Source organism: Haliotis asinina, chromosome 6 (genome assembly GCF_037392515.1).
Source record: "Haliotis asinina isolate JCU_RB_2024 chromosome 6, JCU_Hal_asi_v2, whole genome shotgun sequence".
Taxonomy (NCBI): domain Eukaryota; kingdom Metazoa; phylum Mollusca; class Gastropoda; order Lepetellida; family Haliotidae; genus Haliotis; species Haliotis asinina.
The window spans coordinates 1,871,517-1,891,905 of record NC_090285.1 but is presented as its reverse complement, the minus strand read 5'-3'; the positions used below and the strand labels follow the sequence as shown (position 1 = coordinate 1,891,905).

Sequence of the window (20,389 nt, the reverse complement as noted above, 5' to 3'; positions counted from 1 at the left end):
GGCAAACGGATATATGTCAAATGAATTCCAAAGGCATGTACATTTTTGAATATGTCTGACATACATAAAAACTAAAGTATGTCCATGCTTCATAATACACACAACATTTCGTTTACTTCTGCAACCATATCAATTTTTACTACTTATATCTGTGTGGATGATACCAAGATACTCTGAGAGTGCAGGTTCCAATCCCAGATGGCACCAAAATCTGAATAAAAACATAAAATAAAACTAGAATAAACACACAGAAAACAAACATGTACTCTCTCTCTCCTCTCTCTCTCTCTCTCGTGTGTTCATTTCAGATAGTTTTAAGCACATGAAGTATTTTCTGGGAAATCCCATAAACAATTGGAAAACATGTCACTCACAAACCATCTTCTGAGTTTTTACTAACAGTATGATGCAAAGGGAGACACTGACATCTGAAAACATATAACCATATATATGTAAACATATACACCTTGATGAAGTTGTAGACTGTGTTGTATCCCACTGGGGACCACAGTTGTACTTGGGCGAACATTTTAACCAGCGTTTGGTCCACCTGGCCACATGCACGTGTGGTAAGTTCCTCCACACTGGACACGCAGGGTATGGTTCAGACTGTCCAAGGATCACAACCTGTTTTCATCTGTTTGTAGTTACAAGAGAGCACCATCAAAATCTTGCAATGATTTTCTGACTGGCAAAGGTTACCAACAGATCTATTAAACCGCCATTGGTGGTCAGGCAGTATATAAACATTGCAGCTTTCTTGTGGTTGTGAGTTACAGCTGCATTTTCTGCTAATAATGCAGTTTCATAAATAATGTTTGCAATGTTACAGCTACCTAAAAACAATGAACCAAACAATCAGATGATGGAAGCTATGTCAGCATTGTTACAGCTACTTGTAAACAATGCACCAGACAATCTGATGATGGTACACATATAACAGATATCCAACATTATGTCATCCATCACCTGCCTTCTTACCCTTAAGTTTGCATAAACATATATATGAATAGACATGTTTAAATACATCTAACTATAGTGTATTAAAAGTGAGATAAAACAATCTGTAGATCAGAAAAAACAAACACTGAAATTAACTCATATTAATTAACTCATTAGAGATGAATACATCTAGTGTTTTGCTACATAGTTCAATTTAATCACTTATCTATAACAATTGTCACAGCTCCTCTCGGTTGTACATATACTGAGAAACTGGTGTCACAATGTTTACAAACTGTCTGAAACAACTGATCCAGCAAGAAGATGAAGCAGGAGCTCAACATGACACTTTTGACAGGTATGTAATGGCTTGTCAGTGAAAACATTATATCATAATTAGTGTATTCTGACTAAAACTTTCTCTCTCTGTAGCACAGGCACAGGCACAGGCACGCACGCGCGCGCGTGCGTGTGCATGTGCCTGTGCTACAGAGAGAGAAAGTTTTAGTCAGAATACACTAATTATGATATAATGTTTTCACTGACAAGCCATTACATACCTGTCAAAAGTGTCATGTTGAGCTCCTGCTTCATCTTCTTGCTGGATCGCACACACGCAGAGTAAATTTAAACAGATCTCTCTGCCAACACATTTAACGATTTGGAAGAGTATAACTGTACATAAAATGACAAATATTAGATAACTGAGTCTAAGATGGAGATATACAAGTCACAAATATACAACATTCAAACGGGTTCGGACACAAAATCTTAAATCACAGCCATTTTCACAGTGTTTGTAATAAAGCACTATAATAAGTGGGTCTATAAACAAATGGTACATTATCAAATGACCAGACTTATTCCTGTAACCAACCCATGAGAAGTCAGGAATACTTGCAAGCCTATCAGTTCACTTATTGTTTAGGATGAAGGCTTTTATGGATAGACGTCTTCTTTCTTGTAGTAGATGTGACGTGTTGATTCTAACACCGTTATCAAGCAAAAGATGCACTTACTGTTTAGTACAATTGGACAGATGATGTACTACGACAGTGTCATGTGTAACATACAGCACTACAGGCATAAGAGAGGTATTACTAGCTCACGTATCTGGATGATAATACATCCAAAAGAATATAATCCAAAAGAAAACAAGGGAGTTGTCTCTTCAGTTTGCCTCTGGACACATGACAGACGCCAGTTACAGTGCAGAGCTTGGCTTGTTGGCTTCTCTGAGTTGAACTCCAGCATTTAGTTTTGAGACTGGAATCATGCATTAATTTTCTGGTGTAATGACATCCTTAGAAATCGTCTGAGCTAACTTAGCAACACTCAGAAAGGTCAGATGTACAGATCCTCAACTTAACAGTTCCGCATGTGGAGGGGCCAGGATTCCAATACTGTTATGATGCAGCACACCTGATACAACCTCCAGACATGTCTAACACTATCACACAAGTGTTGCTGGTTGCACACATCATACAGTATGATAGACAATATTGATAATCTGATAATAGTCTCCCACACACAGGAACTTCTGAACTGGTTCATATTGGTTCTCACAGCCAATAAGCTTTGGCAGACCCATTGATCTTGGTGCGACATATGGGGCACTCTGACAGTGATGTAGCACACTGGCTGCAGCAGGTGAGGTGGCCACAGGGCAGGAAGATGACGCTGATCTCCTTCTCCAGACATACCTTACACAGACGCTGCTCCTTCAGCTCCCGGTTCTCATTCAGCAGCGCTTGTACATCTGAAGACAGTACCAATGATCATCTTCACCCTTTTAAGTCAGTGAAAGAGAGGCTTATATACAACCAGAATTGAGCATGTTATCACCTTTTGTTTCAGCTTGCCTTCATCTACAGAAAGCCTTACCGTCATTAGTTTGTGAGTGTCCATTTTCAGTCATCATCCTGGTCTGTGTTTGGGACCTCTCCTCTATCTTTTCTAATATGGCTACAGCCGATGGTATTGAATCTTGACCAACTGTGGACAAAAATCCAATCAGGAATAAACATGCACACTGCTCAGTTTTTCAAAGTCCAGACATTAATTGCATGCAGAGACGAGGTAACCATTCACCACTTGTCTCCCTAAGTGTGTTTGGAACGTCCTATACATAGCAGCAATGGCAAACTTGGACAATCCATGTTCTCTGCGTTGCAGCCCAAAACAGTCCACAACATTACACAGCGTCTGGACAAGACAATCCAGAGGATGAGATCAAGAGCATAGATTAATTTCAGTGCACTTCTATGTGTCTAGAGAGTGATCATGCATGACAACTAGATCCCCTATTTCATCTCTTGCGACAAGCATGAGCTGCTCAAGAGCATTTTGATCCTGCATCCTCAGCGGTATCAGAACAGGTGTGAAATGATCGTTCAACACTGTCCAGTGGGGATTCTCAGCAGCCAATATGGCAATCATAAGCCACAATATATACAGGCTTCTTAGATGTGGGACATTGTTCTTGAGGCCAGTAAAATTCACAGGGTAATTTTTTAATCATATCACTCTCTCTGACTGAAGCTATAATAGATTTTAAGTCATGCAAGATTATGGAATGATTAAAATGTTCATCCTATAAACAGCTTAATGATAAAAACTGTGTCATGCCAACAATATCGTATTCTCAACTATTTTTGTAATCGTTTTGCTTAGTTTCTAAATTAAGAACTATTCTGCGGCTTTTAGCCAAATTTGGAAACCTTTATGCACAGTGGTCACAGGTAGCCATCATGTGTATTGACTCTGCTGCAAAACACAACAATGAAGCCCCTGCAGCATCGTGCAGGACAACCTACCTCCATCCATATGCAGATCCTCAATGGCTTTACTGATGTCCTCTAGCTTGTAACCATGGTCGATCAACGCCTGGACTGGTGCATTCTTCACAAATTGATCTGAAGCATGATGAAGAAGAGAATGTGCTCTAGTTCCCATCTGAGCATTGCCCAAACAGGCACAAGAGAGGGTCCTCATGCCTTGCACAATGATCGCAACTTCAGCTCATAGAAATTCAGGCATAAAAATGCCATATCCTATCCTGCCATTATCATCTCCAAATCTGCAGCAAATCTTAAACATTCCAAGTTTGGAATTACAAATTATCACAGGTGTGTATGTCATGGACTCAGTAACTGAACCAAACAATGATATTTTGTAACTTGATTGCCAACGGAATTTAGCTTGGACACCTATATAAATCCCTGCAATCTAATTAACTCAGAGCAATAATTCACTTGCAAGTCCACTATCACGGATTTGTGACTTGTGAAAGGAAACATAAACATTTCTATGCTTAAAGTAACAAAGAAAAAATATTACCTGCATCAGTTACAGCAGTGCCATTCTGAAGACATAAACAAGCAGCCTGTAATGTCTCACTCATCATATGGACATCATCAAACTAAGGCACGTCTGATATTTCATGCCTTTAACTAAGCAATCAGAATCTAGCACTTCCCAAATAAATTCATGGCAGAATGTCCACTTTATATGTTGATTAACTACCTGTAGTTTATTTTCTGACCTAAGCCATGTATCTGGAATATTGATGTGTGCCTTATTAAACAACAAACCAACCAGTCAACCTGTGGTTCAGATGTTTGTTACCAGAGTATACAGTACGGCTGGTGTCTTGCAAGTGTACCACAGAAGCCAGCAAGCTTTTCAACAAAGGAATACAACAGGGTGTTAACAATAATATTCTAAACATACTTATGGAAGTGTTTAATGAAACATTTTGATAACGGAACAGTCTGTACCTTGGGGCCTGATGAATTGTCTCCCTTGACAAGTTTGACAAAGGGACAGTCGGGAAACCACCTTTCATGTTCTGCCATGGGATCATCAGTTGGGTCCCAGTTGCTGAGGACACCGCCACAGGAAAAACACTTTGCTCTGTCCCCCTTCCCTATAACCATGAAATGGGATATGCAGTCTGGAGGAGGATCACAAACACAGGAACAAGCATCACAGTGTAATTAACGATCCACCAGTTCAAGAAATTAATTCATAAACATAGCATAAACAGACATCATGGCATGTGCCTTGTTTCTGCATTTTATGACAATTTGCATTCAAATCCATTAATAATGGATTTATATTTACTGATTTATATTTACACTTGTCAGCAACAAATACAAACAACAGAGAAAAGTGTTCCTTCACTCTTCAGCGTCACTAGACATTCCTGAACATCTAACATCTGAGACTAGCTGACTTATGTTCAATTTGAAACTTTGATAAGTATCATGGTTAAGAATCATATGATACACAAGAAGAAATCTCTGCATACATGCTATATCTGGGATAACACATTGTCCATAAATCAACGACTGAAAAACATATTTGGACTAGTAGTTAGAAAAGATTCACCATGAACTCATCTACAGTTAATTACAGCATTGAGTCATTGAGGCTGAAGAAAGTATTTACCCAAATAATACATCCCAGCCTTTGCCAAGTCCTCGGGCTTCTGTTTCATTTGACTGGGCCAGTCTTTGAATGTTCTCAGGCGTGTTGACTCCACTGCATATTGAGGATGTTTGGGGTTATTTCTCACAATGCCCAGGCTGTCTGCCTGCGCTACCTGATGGCTGCTGGGTGCTGTCTGGTGACAAGCTGCTCGAGCCCTGTGTACCACACAGTGGGGATAGTGTTTCTTGTGCTCTTCCGAAACAACATCTCCCTTCTCCCATAGCTTCAGTACTCCCATACAAAAAACACACTTCACTCTGTCCCCAGGGCCTACATAATAAAACCCATCCCGGGCCAAAGCCTTGGGGGTGACAGGAGGGTGTGCCGGCCATTTACCTTCAAATGTTTTTAACCGATTACCTTCAACATGCAAAGGATTTGTGACAATGTCTACAGGTTCCGAACAAACATCAGCTCTGTTGAGAGGGTTCTGCTCTGGGGGCGTCATGTCAATGGGCTCCTCGACTATCCTGCGCCACACCATATGGTTGGTTCCATACACTCGATGTTGGGTGTATTCAGGGGGCATCGAGGAAATGTTGTTCTCATGACTGACGTCGAACGGACTCTGGAAACCTACATCAGGAGGATTATCTGTTGTCAAGTCCATTTCCAATCCATTTTGATATTCTTCATCCTGTGGTCCGATGTCATACCCATTGTCATCCATTATGACGATTTCTCAGCTTCAATTCAGTTTTCAAAATTGCTGAATTACATATATTATACACAGATCCCTCCAGGCAGACAGCCCATCATGTTGATGAAAATGTTATGTTACGTCAAGATATATGATATGATTGTTTATTGCTTGTTTGACGGTAGTTGAGTAGATGTATAGTAGCTGCTTGTAGGTGCCCCAATGTAAATACCTGAAATGTGTGTCAAACCGGAAACAAACGTAAGTGAAAGTATTCAAGGGAAGAAACAACATAATATTCTGGTCAGAAAAACAGATGGATAATCATTTCGTACACGATACGCAACACAACATATCACCTTCCCTGTTTCAGTTAAAACACCGGATGTCCTGTTATCTCCAATAACATTCCTATCAAGTATTAAGTATAGTCAATTCAATACAAACGTCTACCTTTAGACTTTAATAGTCGATCACACTCGATCCTGTGGGTATCTGATTGGAAAGTACCAAAATAAGAGCAAAGACGAATCAGTGACCATGACATACCACCAGTTTCAAACCACTCCTCACTGTGTGGAATTTACCAAGGGGCAAAACAAACAGAAGAATACACCTTTTCCCAGTCTGGCCTGGGATTCCCCTTCTGGTTATTACGTTCCTTTCGTATTCGTGACCAACTGTAGCTATTCCGGGACAACCCGAATTGGAGTTACGGAAAGGGGCGAGTGGTAACATTTCGCAGCATTCGTAACTACTCGGTTCATTCCGGCAAGCCTTCTTGCAGGTTACGGAAAAAGGCGAGTTGTTACGGGGTTCATCCGGCTTGTTCCGGAAAAGTACGAACGGTGAAGGGAATTCCCCTTTTCACCGCTGCTTTCGGCTTGGCAACAGACAGCTTCAGCTTTTGTTTTATATTGTCGCAACTTGTGTTTACACCTGATGATGGGGCTAGAACAAGCCTCGAAACGTTGGTGGTAGATAGAGTATTTCATTAGGTCTGTGTGTTTATGACATATACGACACTTTCGTTTGGTAATAGCTAATTAAGATACACACTGCAGTACTGTATGGGAAAAGAGTATGAAAAGCTTAATGGTCACATGCAACCAAAAATCAAACGTAATCGAAACTCTGTTGTCACTTATTCATGATATATGAAATGCACTGCTGATTAAGAAAAAAAAAATCATCAGCGTATAATCGCAAATCAAAAGTGCAGTATTTTGCACTTGTTTTACCTCCTTCGAAACAAAGCAGCCACGATATCAAACCCAGTCAGAGCTGGTGCCAGTGGTGGGTGTGCACTCAAGTGTACCTCAGCTTTTTCATTGACCACTGGTTCATTTGCCGATACGCTTAGTCGGCTCTTTGTTTACAGCTTATAGTCCGGATAGGTATACGTGTTAATTGCATGTGGTCAGTGATTGCAGTTGTGCATTGCATGTTGTCATTAGCAGACACACAGGCAGACCTAAGTGTCAATAAACCAGACACTGAGTTTCCTCTGAGACAGAGTCTGCTTATCTCAAAACTTGGGTTTTACTTTGCATGTGACCTATAAGTCAGCCATCGTATTGAATGCCCCCGAATATATATAGGTGGCATGGCCACCCGATGATCAACAGGACTGCACATTATTTACAAACACTGACATGCATTTAACCGCCCCAGTTTTATTTCCCTAAAGGATATTATCTTACCTCTGAGTCTGTTGTTTGGCCAAATTTAGTTCAACAAATATTTCACACTTTCATATTTCAGCTACATAAGTTGTAGATATAAATACGAAAACACATTTTCCCCACTGTTTCTGACAGTACTTTACTTTCATAATGATGATTGTTTGACTGGCCTTCTAGAAGTTAGTGAGAAGAAAAGGGGTACCAGTCAAACTACCCCAGCTACAAAATACCCCAGCAAATTTGATCAAAATGACCCGGATTTTTTTTATACAATTGCCTAAGGTTTGGTCAAATTGCCCCAAGAGCTAGTCAAAATGCCCAAATTTCAAAATGATGAAATATTTGCCATAAATGCATAGTTTTTGTCAACTTCCATATTATAGCCTTCATATAAAAGTTCCTATAGGAAGTAATACTTCTTAGCACAATGCATATTCTTGCATAGACAAAAGTGAAATATCAATTATTGTGCATGTAATTAATGTTTTTTGTAAAGAAGTACAGGAATTAAATGAAATGTTTAATGGCCTTAAATGCATAGTATTTGTCAATTGGGACCTTATAATACTCATTTCAGAAGTTATTAGGATGTAGCATAAGTCTTCCTTTCAGTTGTACAGTGTTGTCTATTCAGGAATATTCCTTTTGCTCTCATGTGTAACAGAACTATCCAACATTGATTTTCCTAATAACTTTTATATGATGATCATAATATTGAAGTTGACAAAAACAACAATGCATTCATACACATTTCATCATTTCAGATAAAGCGGGGCATTATGGCTACCCACTGGAGCAATATGACCTAAGATCTGAGGCATTTTGACCATACTACCAATAATGTCTCTAACAGACGCATGTGATCACAGTGCTCTTGAAATCTCCCTCACTGCCCAAATCATCTCATGTCCTTAATTTTCTTAATTTACCAGTTCTTTTTGAGGGTGCAAAACTTCAAATTTCAAGAGTTTTGAGGGCTTGTCCAGTAAAGGTGCAACAATCACATATAAGCCAGGACTTTCTTTTATATGCTTCAAAAATAGTAGGGGAACCTGAACTTTGAAGTCTGGTTGAAAGAAAACCCATTGAGGAACGTTACAAATGGCATTTATCTTGTGTATGCAGCTTCATTTCACGTTATCACCACATGCAAACACAATGCATGGAAAGCATGTGCACAGCATGGGAGCCTCCTACATGTACATAGGGTGTCATTATGAACCTTGACGTTTTTCAGGCAGGTCGATAAATAACTGTAGACAATATTTCCTGATAATTTTCTTGTATCCGTGCATGGTCAGGGTTTTCAGGGTCAAATCACACACTACTGACTGAAAATGGTATACCTGAAATTTTCATGCTCTACTCCTAAACAAGGGGGAGAAGTGAACAAACAGCTTTGCTTTGAATGAAATCCATGTGGTGATGCATTCTCAAAACATCCATTATTATTGTATCAACACTGATTCAACCCCATATATCTTCCAGTTTTGACAATGAAAGTATAGTTCCCCTACTTTTTCGAAGAGTATATAATGCAGCTACATCAAGTACATCAACTTGATCAAGTTTGGATGACAGGCTGACAGAGCATTTAAACGAGAGTGCCACCCTTCTGTGTGATTGGTCGTTCTAGGTCCATCTGTATCAAAGTGCTTCCAGAGTAGCAGCAGCTTTTCAACACCTGTTTGTTCCTGCACTCCACCTTTACTGGTCCTTATTTCAACTATGTAAGTTCATCTGAATGTGTTTCCTACTTTTATTGTTCTAATAGATAAATCAAATGAAAATAGTTTGCATTTCTGCATACTCATTTTTCTGCCAATGTGTCAAAAATGGGACAATATGCAGATAAGTGAACTTAAATTACATAACACATTGGACATAGTTGGTGGGACATCAACCTCTTAATTCAATGAAAAGGTGGATGTGTAACAACACAGCGCATGCTGTCTAGTGGACAACAACCTACTGTCTAGTGGACAACAACCTACTGTCTAGTGGACAACAACCTGCTGTCTAATGGACTGTGGCAGGAACCTGCTGTCTAGAGGACAACCTACTGTCTAGTGGACAACAACCTACTGTCTAATGGACAACAACCTGCTGTCTACAACAACCTGCTGTCTAATGGACTGTGGTGGGAACCTTCTGTCTTGTGGACAACAACTTGCTGTCTAGTGGACAACAACCTACTGTCTAGTGGACAACAACCTGCTGTCTAATGGACTGTGGCAGGAACCTGCTGTCTAGAGGACAACAACCTACTGTCTAGTGGACAACAACCTACTGTCTAGTGGACAACAACCTGGTGTCTACAACAACCTGCTGTCTAATGGACTGTGGTGGGAACCTTCTGTCTTGTGGACAACAACTTGCTGTCTAGTGAACAACAACCTGCTGTCTAATGCACTGTGGCAGGAACCTTCTGTCTATTGGAGAACAACCTGCTGTCTAATGAACTTTGATGGGAACCTTCTGTCTAATGGACAACGACCTGCTGTCAAATGGACTGTGGTAGGAACCTGCTGTCTAGTGGACAACACCCTGCTGTCTAATTGACTTTTTTCTGAGAGGTTTATGAACTTACACCACCATTGTTATCTGATCAGTGTTCAGGCACTGCAGCTGTCTTCAGGAACCTCCACAAAAATCGACAGATCACACGAATGCCTCAGTTCAGCTTTTTGGACAATGCCCTACATAAAAAACTTAACACATTTGGTTTCCTGTACAATATAATATTTATCAATGAAATATATACATCATGATGACTGAACAAAACATTACAGTCTTCAATCAAATCTGAGAGTTTATAACAGCAGTGTAATGCTGTATGTTCCACCAACAGATTAAGATTGTAAATGGTTGTTCCAGACCGATGGAGATTTGCAGAGGATAACTCTTGAGCAGACCTCTGAATCTTAGCTGATGGGTCTCATTCACACAGTATCGTGATGACATGGGTTCCTACTGTTTATTCTCACAGTGTCACACAGTGTAGGAGGAATGTTGCAATTCTGCCACAATAGTCTGCTGACTTCGCCTCCCATGCCTGCCCAGACGTCTACTGGACAAACACTGATAGAGTTTTAACACTTTCATCATGACCTCAGTCCACATGGGAATTTTTCCAGAACCGTCTCCTATCCTGATTTGGACTTACATGGCCCTGAAACAAGAAATATCAAGATGTATCAATAAATGTTTGAAATATACACTCACTTGACAGAATAAGTAAAACTGACAATAGTCGACATGGCTTGAAATGTCAAGAACACGTTTAGCATGGACCATCTCCTGTCAACATATCCTGAACTAGATATAGGATGATCTAGTGCTGAAAGTGTTGATACTGTTTGCTCAGTCATTAGGCCAGGCCAGTTAAATGTTTGTTTGTTGAAATGAATGGATGGGCCTGCACTAAATTTAAAGGAAAGACAATATTTAAAAATTGAGACACGGAGTAGTAATTATGTCAAACTAAATCGTGAACATTAGTTTCCAAATGTATCTAAAGATTTTGTTTCAAAGATTGAAGCCTGAAAAGCAATTCTTGTAATTTTTTTTAATAACTTGAGGATATTGTTCAATCTAACAGCTAATATATTCTCAAATTAAATCCCCAGTTTTCCACTATATCAAGGATCAAAAATAGACAAAAAAAGGCAAAAGCCCCAACACACATTATATTAAACAGCATTATAGGAAAGAGGTAAGAGAAACCTCCCACCGTCATCTCCATCAAGGGAGATAACTGCCACCAAGGAAAAGACAATACACAAGAGAGAAGTGGAATACAGGAGAAAATACTTGAAAAAATAATAATGATAAACTGCACCTGAATAATTGTGTTGAATACAAACTAAGGCATGAATACTTCAAGCAGTATCTACAGATGAAAATGACTGAAACTAAATTCACACCTTAGTCAGATCAACGCAAACAATAACACAGCAAAATATATCTCACTAGCTCGGGAGGAAAAACATTCTGAAGAGATGCTCAATTTAGTAATTCAGGCATCACTCAAACACTTGTTAAGAAAGTGAAACGTGAGGAGGGCAACAAACCCATGTTCTCATTGACACACACGACACATTCTCTCATACTGATATACACCAGCATACAAGCTTGTAGTACACAAACTGACAGGACACAGGGAGACATTTTCACTCACTGACATATGATACACACTAACATACACTGACATGTGACACACTGACAGGATACAGGGACACATACATTGACATAGGCCATACACTGGCATAAAACACACACTGACAGGACACAAGGACAGATACAGACAGACACATCCTCACGTATAGACATACACCTATAACGTGGGATACACTAACATATGACACACACTGACATACGACCCACACTAACACATGACACACACTGACATACGACACTGATATTATATTAACATATAATAGCACATACTGACATGCACACTACTTACACATCACACACACTGACACATACTAACAGGATACAGTGACATGACACACAGTGACATATGACACACTGACATACACCACACACACATTGACATGACAAAAACTCACATGACATACAACACACACACTGACACGACTCACACACCGACATATGGCACATACTGACATATACACACTGCCTACATACGACACAGGACACAATGTCATATACTGCCACAACTACTTACACACGACGCTCTGATATATACTGCCACAACTACCTACATACATACAACACACTGGTATATACTGCCACAACTACTTACATATGACACACTGAATATACTGCCACAACTAGTTACATACGACACAATATACATTGTCACATACCAACATGTTCACGACACATGACACACAGCACACCTATACACAACACACACTGAAACATGACTGTCTCTTGCACATTTCCACACACCAAGTATATATTCTGTTGCACTTCACTTTGTCTGTTGGTATCACCTACAATGGTTGGAATTCAGGAACAGGTCTGCCAACATGTTACATTACTATATTTGTGATAACTTTATGTTTCATGTCATTTTTCATTTATTTGTTAAATAGGAGATATGAAACACCTTTTCCATATTTTTTAGAAATTGCAAACTGTTCCAGTCAATGATGCTATTGTCCTACAACTAGCTGCATACATCATTTCTGTAGCACCACTGTCATGGCTGCTCATGGTGAGGGTGAACCATTCCCCAGATATGACTTTGTAACACATGGTATAAGGATGCAAGACCAATGACAACATGCCAGAACCCAGGGTGAGAAAATGTCAAGGTGCTCACACAACGCTCAGGTAATTACCTCGAGGTCCTCCTCGCCCACCTCCTGTATAGACACAGTTACTCATCTCAGTGCCCTCTTGCACTTTAATTCATTGATTATATAATTTACATTACATCACTGATTTATACATTACTTTACATCACTGATTTATACGTTACTTTACATCACTGATTTATACGTTACTTTACATCACTGATTTATACGTTACTTTACATCACTGATTTATACATTACTTTACATCATTGATTATAAACTTTACATCTTTGATTATATACTTTGCACCATCTATTATTGTTCACAATCAGTGCTTTGTACTCAGTTTCTGTATGTACACATATATTTGTGGTGGCACAATATTTCTACCTTGCATGCATTCATATCATGATACTAGAGTCAGGTATGCATCACATTGAATGGTTCATGTTACGATACTAATCCTGATAGCAGACATTTGCTGTGCTGCACAAACATCATCTATTCCACCTTGCCATGGAAACATACCAGTTTATGTTGTACTAAAATTTGTCATGTCCTGATATCATGCTGTCAGAAGAAGAATTTTGGGAGGTCAAGTAAAGCTCCCTCCGTCTAGCCATCAGTGAGTGACATCACAAAACCTAAATATCACCTAATAAACAGCAATACAGCTTCCAAACAGGTCAGTAAACATAAACTAGTATACTGGTGTGTTCATCTCTTGGCGTCAATACGTCAATGAGTTGTGACATCCTAAATCCACATGCAATTACATGTCTGCCCCATATATGTACAGATTCAAATATGAATGTACATTTCGATGTTATTTCTATGTTCAGTTCCAAAAGTGTCATTTGTTATCTGAACTTTAGCAACAACACAACAAACTGTTTGTCAGAATTCAGCCAGGATGTGGTACCAGATTATCCACCATTACGTGAGTGATGACAACTCTACATGTACCAGTACCACTACAGACAAACTACACTACAACACTAGAGACCTGTCAATCATTTCTCCAGGGAAGTGTAAAGGTGAGAAAGGTTCAAGAGGCCCAGCACCGGGAGCCAGGTTGAATATTCCAATTGCTCTCTTACTGTTACTGGTTAATGAATCTATCACTCAGCAAACTCATAGGCCGCTCGGTTACCACTGACCTGATTGCCGGCACGCCGCTCGATTGTCTGGAAACATATATCATGACAAATTACATGGACGAAGACAATTATACCTAAAAACAAAAGCATAAACAATTACTTTTGACTGATAATCAAGGACAAAAGGTCACACAGTCTCTGTCTGCAACCTTCCACTTCATATTTCCCGGAGGTAAACTGCACAAATTCACCCCAAACCCTAAATGAGGAAATAGTATGCAAGTCTGGTACACAGATCAATAAAAACATTTACTACTAATTGTTCCTAACATGCTCTTTAATGTTTCTTGAGAAATATATATACATGTATAGTGTATATCGTCAATTTTCAATTTCAACTTACCCTATCAAAAAATTTGGTCAGCTTCACTGCATTTGTTGTGCCTGGGGCTAAATACTTTACTTGCATACAATCCTGAAAATAAATATTCTTGATCACATGATGATATCAGTTGAGTCATAAATATAAAATATTGATTTTTTTTTTCGTCAATTACAACTGCCATGTCCCATAGAAATTTGACATGCATCTTTCATCTCAAGCATGCAGTGCCACCTACCAGGTTCAGCTCATCAGCTCCGCATTCCTCAGCTATAGATGAATATTTGTCATAGGTGCGTGTGTCCTCTCGGAGACTTTGTGCAAGGTCGGCCTTGCTGCCCACCACCAGGATTGGGATCTGGTTCCCGGCAAACAGCTCAGGGTCAAATTCATATCTGAAATATGTTGTTCAGATGATACCATAGTCACCACAACAGGAGTCCTGGGGACTAAGAAAACTGACAAAGATGGTACGGCAAGTGCTTATCAAAGCCATACAATTCAAATCTTTGAAGGGCATGACCTGATGAAGGAGCAAGCATACTCTCAGAAACATGTTAGTCACAAAAAAGAAGTTGACATCCATAAATCTTGCTTTTCTCATACAATTTAAGTTAAAGTATTTGCAGAAATTAAGCAATAGTGAATAAAATCGGTCCTATCAACACAGCATTCACCTGTCAAATACTGTCACAGGAGGGCCATCTACAAAGATAACCTACAGATTGGTCAAAAGTTGATCAAGGTGCTATGCCTTCAACAACCAGGTCACCTCACCCATTGCCTTTCTGTGTTGAGTCTCGGTTGAGGACCTCAGATAACCACTTTCTGATATTCTGATGGGACTTCCTGTTTGTCAAGTCATGGACAAGAATAATACCTGTGCCAACATTAAGAGAATGTATGAGACATATTAATAAATACAGTGGACATTATTTCATTGACTTCATGCAGTGCATGAAATAAGGCCTGGCCAACCGCCCGACACAGGCTAGATTTCTGACGCACATTAACAGCTAGTTAGCCCAATGGTCTGGCAAAACTTTGAGATAATATGTTCCATACATCTGAGTAAATTAACCATATCATAAAATTTACTTTTCAGATTAAGTGTTACATTTAGACTTGACAGTCACCATGGGAACCTATTTTATTGAGGTAGATAAGGTTGCTGATACTGTCATTATGGACTTCTACTGACATTTGGCATTTATACATATTTTAAGTTGACAGATGTTAAATTTTCATTTCTGTTACAAATAATGTTTCACACAATCATAACTCATTCAATATGATTGCAACAATCCTAAATTCCTCTTTAGATCAGTAAACTGAAGCAACTCTGTATTATCACAGTATTGCTACTTTTTACGATAGCATCCGCAAATGACACCTCTCCATATATCTAGTAACAAATTGAAATAGTTTCAAAAAAGCTTACCTAGGAATTTCAATAAGATGAACACCATCATCATGTTGTAACCAAAACATCTCAAACTTCTATTCATTTGGATCCAAGTTAACAATATTGTAACAAAATAATGTTTTGCTGCCATGAAACATACCATACAATTCATTACAGAATCTCTTTACCGCAAATAAAAGCAGTGGTTTGTGGAATAGCCTTGTAGTGTGGACAGAGTTATTACTAAGGTAACTTACCATTTACTGAGTTATAGAAGATTGAGCGGCTGTTCTGGTGACTAGCTGAGCCCCCGATGTCCCATAATTCAATAAAGTATGTCTTCTCGTTGGGAAGTCCTGCTCTGTATTCATGAAGCTGAAAATTAATCAACAAAAGTCTGTGATGTAATGGTACATCTCTCATTGTATCAGAAATATTGCTATTCTGTATTGAAAGAATTATTTAAACAAATACAACTATGAAAAAACACTTGCTTCTTTTCATTTGTGATGATACATCAATTGCTTTCAGAAGTTATGGGCAACTACAGAAAAAGTAGTTATGGAAGTTTTCTTGACACACTTAAGTTATAAACGACACTCCTAACTAACTCCACAGAGGCTTGTGTGCTAGAAACTGCCATCAAGGTATAAACTGTCTATGACAGGGTTGTAGTACTAAATAAAAGGAGAGGGATGTTACATGGTCAACACACTGAGTTTGTTTCAGGGCGAATTCAACAATGATCACTGTGTTTATCTCATTTAAAGTATACACACATTTCAAGCCAATAGAATTGCCTACAAAATGAGACACACAGCACAAAAAACCGATGAAGTACTTTGGGAGTTTGAAAAATCGTGATTTCTTGATTCCGAGCCAAAATCGCTTCTCAGAATTTGTAGCAGTAACTCGCTTATTTTCTTGTGCATTTCACAGTACATACAAATGATGTGCACCATGTTGAACTGACAGCATCATTCAGCATGCTAATTGCCACTTTTTGGAGACACTTACACCTTACTGTCATAATGATTTTAGGTACATTTATTCATTGCACACAGGATTGCATCATGCCCGTTCGCTATTGACAGCCTTGGCCTTGACCTGCCCCACACTGAAAATAGCCAGGAAGTTCAAAATATGTCCCATCTTTTCGGTATAAAATGACACACCTAACTAATTCTGTGAGTAGAGACCCGTGAAGGTCCCGGGGTAGAATAGGCCTTCAGCAACCCATGCTTGCCATAAAAGGCGACTCAGCTTGTCGTAAGAGGCGACTAACGGGATCGGGTGGTCAGGCTCGCTGACTTGGTTGACGCATGTCATCGGTTCCCAATTGTGCAGATCGATGCTCATGTTGTTGATCACTGGATTGTCTGGTCCAGACTCGATTATTTACAGACCGCCGCCATATAGCTGGAATATTGCTGAGTGCGGCGTAAAACTAAACTCACTCACTCACTGTGAGTAGATGTTGCATACTTCCCACTGTGACTGCAAATGAATCAGTGCAGTATCCATCTAAAATACACATGTTCCATATCTTTGGTTTCTCACTTCCTGCAGACTGAACACTGTTCGTGTTAGTGGTACAAACATTTTTTTTATTCTGTCAAAGCAGAAACCTGGATAAGCCAACAACTTGAACAAGCCTACAGTGGCTTATATAAACATGAATCCAGTACACTGTTCCAATAGCTCGTTATATAACTGAAATAACTTTACAAAAAAAGAAAAATACTGAGACGAAATAACAGAAAAATGATTGAATAATCAACAGCTGTAAGTCTGATCACAACATTTGGCATCAATTATCAAAATTAACACTTGTCATGCAAATCATTTCAGTGTTGGAATATGGAGACAGGAACATATTTGGACAGGGTTTTCAATCCACGACATTCGATGACTGGCACGGTATTGTTGGTAGAGAATCAACTTATCTTATCAATTGCATCCTAAAAATCCGAGTTACCTTCACTTCAACTGAGCAGCCAATTGTCGCAGCGGGATTTGATTGTGGTTCATTGTGACAGATGAGATGGACAAGTGACGTTTTACCCACACCTGCAATAAGGAACAGTCATGATCGATGTCAGGGGTACACTGCACAATACAGTTCAAACTTAAAGGGGCACTGATGCGGAGCAATTTCCGTGGACTGGTGTAAACTTTTGTTATTGTTTTTCTCCCGTGAGTACCCGGATGATATCCCAGAATTTGTGACTGGTTCGTGACCTCTGCTGCGCAGTCCGTAAGCGCAATTGATAGTTTAATTATAGACAGATCAACTGAGGTGAAGTCATTTGTACTTCATTACAAATGTATTATGAAAACAAATGAAACACTTTGAAGGTAAATCATCTGCCAGTAGTAGAAATGGTAAAAAAATATTAGGACGGAAGAATAACGAAGCCAATGTACGTCTCTATATTTTGTCTCATAACCCTAATTAGTTTATTGTCATATTTGTATGATTCTGAAAATTAATAAAAGAACACACGATTTGCTTATACTCATCGTAAATTTCTAACATAACAGCAACATTTATACATTGTATAGATTGCCAGTGTGGATCCTATTTCACACACATACGCGATCTAGTGTGTGTTTTCTGTCATACAGATTCTGCTGAATGCTACAACAAATAAATTAAAACAAAATGCAAATAATGAATGTAAAACAGACTAATTTTATAGCAACAATGTCAGGCTACTACCTTGTTCAGGAATGTATCCATCAATATCCACGTAAAAGAAATCGTATTCCATTCATCTGCAGCTGGTAAATAATCCTGCTCTGTGTCGCGTGTCTTACAACTGTCTCCTTTGCGAAAAAGTAACACATCGTTTCACGTCTTTCGTTGGTGAAAACCAGATAAACCTCTCATTGGTCTCCCAAGATAGCACACCTGGCAACTAATTGTATGATGTCAACTATTCGAAGTAATTTAGTTAACCAATAATGAGCAATCAATCAATCAACGCAAACGTGGTTAATTCTTTGAAGGGAGGATGTTGTTTTTGCACTCACACTTTACGACAGGGTGTAGTCATCTACACCCACTGCCTTTTGACAAATCCGCTAGGAGATAAAAGTAATTAATCAATCAGTGTGTTCTCGGTTAATCCTTTGATCGATGTTTGTTTTTGTAACTCAGCTGATAAACCCTCTTGCATCACTTACATGCACATATTACATAACATACAATACATTTGCCATTACAGACCTTAATTTATAATGTTGAGTATTTACTCCAGACAGGAGAAATGCCAAATGGGAACCTTTGTTGAGTAACCGAAGTGGTGTTGCTACTAATTATACCTGTTATAAATTCATGAATTGACCATCAAGAGAATGATGACAAATAACACGTGTAGGTTTACACCATCAAACGCGAGTTACAGCAAGGAAGATGTAATCTCTGTGTCGCATGCAGCCTGAAAACACTTATGGGCCGAAACTGTTTTGAGGATACCAACGGAATTTCGTTACATAAGGAATACACACAGGCATTTGCTGTGTACTTTGGTAAATAAGTGAAATAAGTTGTTTTTTTACGTAAGACAATTTTCAGATTTCTCTACCAAAGCCAAGGTCATCGTTTTTTTGTTTACGAATTCAAATAAATCAACTGTGTGTTTTATTATCATAAATGATAAACCATTGTAGCAACCATAGCTACCAAACTTTACGTATGATATTTGCTATCACAGCTCAACCAACACTCAAAACTACCTAAATATAAAGCTTTGCAATCTTCCGTACTGAAACAAATGGCTTGCTACGTGCCTGTAGACATCATATTTTCATGTAACATGATTAAATATCGAGGTTAAAAACACAGAAATAGGATCAAATTGGATCAGTAAGTATACCATCCAAGCATCCGAAAAGAACTACACTGCTGGGATATATGGTTACGATCAGACAAGGAATACCATGGATATTTTTAAACAAATGGCATGTGATGGGCATCCGGCCTCCTGAGTGTTTAAGTGAAGAAATTTTGCTAATATGGACAGGAGCCCAGTTCCTTTGTCCGTCACGGTCGAAGGAGTGGGCGCTGGCCAATTTGCGGTCTGCTTTCGTAATTAGACCGTTGGCGAGAAGCATTATTCGCTCCGCATCAGTGCCCCTTTAAAGGTCCACATAAACTCACTTGTTCAGATAGCAGACAGCCCAAGGGAAATAACCCTCTACATTATCACAATTAGTTCTTGATGACGTGGCAGTAACATTCAGCTCACTTGCAACCTATACAGTCAGCCTGTTAAGGACATTGAGTAGAATATATGGAGTATCTGTCATCATGCTCTGTATTGTCTTACCGGAATCGCCGACGACCACAACTTTAACTTTGTCTATTGCTGCCATCTTGCTTACTTCCCGTCTTTGGGCTTCGGTTAGTACCCGCTATGCGAGGAGCTGCTGCTACATCATTCGGAAAGTATCGTAATGTTTCGGA

At 39.1% G+C, this 20,389-nt stretch overlaps 2 protein-coding genes across 4 annotated transcripts; both read right to left on the bottom strand.

Moving 5' to 3' along the window:
* Positions 1-377: 377 nt before the first annotated feature.
* LOC137287564 (baculoviral IAP repeat-containing protein 7-B-like) lies at positions 378-6,728 on the bottom strand. Its single transcript, XM_067819927.1, has 7 exons — positions 6,626-6,728; positions 5,395-6,308; positions 4,722-4,870; positions 4,282-4,306; positions 3,759-3,857; positions 2,827-2,937; positions 378-2,701 (listed from the first exon to the last, which is right to left on the bottom strand). The coding sequence occupies exons 2-7, from the start codon at positions 6,104-6,106 to the stop codon at positions 2,505-2,507; spliced, it is 1,293 nt and encodes a 430-aa protein (XP_067676028.1). The 5' UTR covers positions 6,107-6,308; positions 6,626-6,728; the 3' UTR covers positions 378-2,504.
* A 3,758-nt stretch (positions 6,729-10,486) lies between these two features.
* On the bottom strand, positions 10,487-20,381 carry LOC137286928 (rab-like protein 3). Of its 3 annotated transcripts, none has more exons than XM_067818968.1 (9): positions 20,253-20,381; positions 17,897-17,988; positions 16,176-16,293; positions 15,291-15,393; positions 14,752-14,908; positions 14,535-14,606; positions 14,192-14,218; positions 13,058-13,100; positions 10,487-10,933 (listed from the first exon to the last, which is right to left on the bottom strand). In XM_067818968.1, the coding sequence occupies exons 1-8, from the start codon at positions 20,296-20,298 to the stop codon at positions 13,065-13,067; spliced, it is 651 nt and encodes a 216-aa protein (XP_067675069.1). In that variant the 5' UTR covers positions 20,299-20,381; the 3' UTR covers positions 10,487-10,933; positions 13,058-13,064. The 3 variants fall into 3 exon arrangements, with proteins under 3 accessions (XP_067675069.1, XP_067675067.1, XP_067675068.1); XM_067818966.1 differs by having other exon boundaries at positions 13,077-13,100; positions 20,253-20,329; XM_067818967.1 differs by lacking the exon at positions 13,058-13,100 and having other exon boundaries at positions 20,253-20,366.
* Between the last annotated feature and the right edge of the window lie 8 nt (positions 20,382-20,389).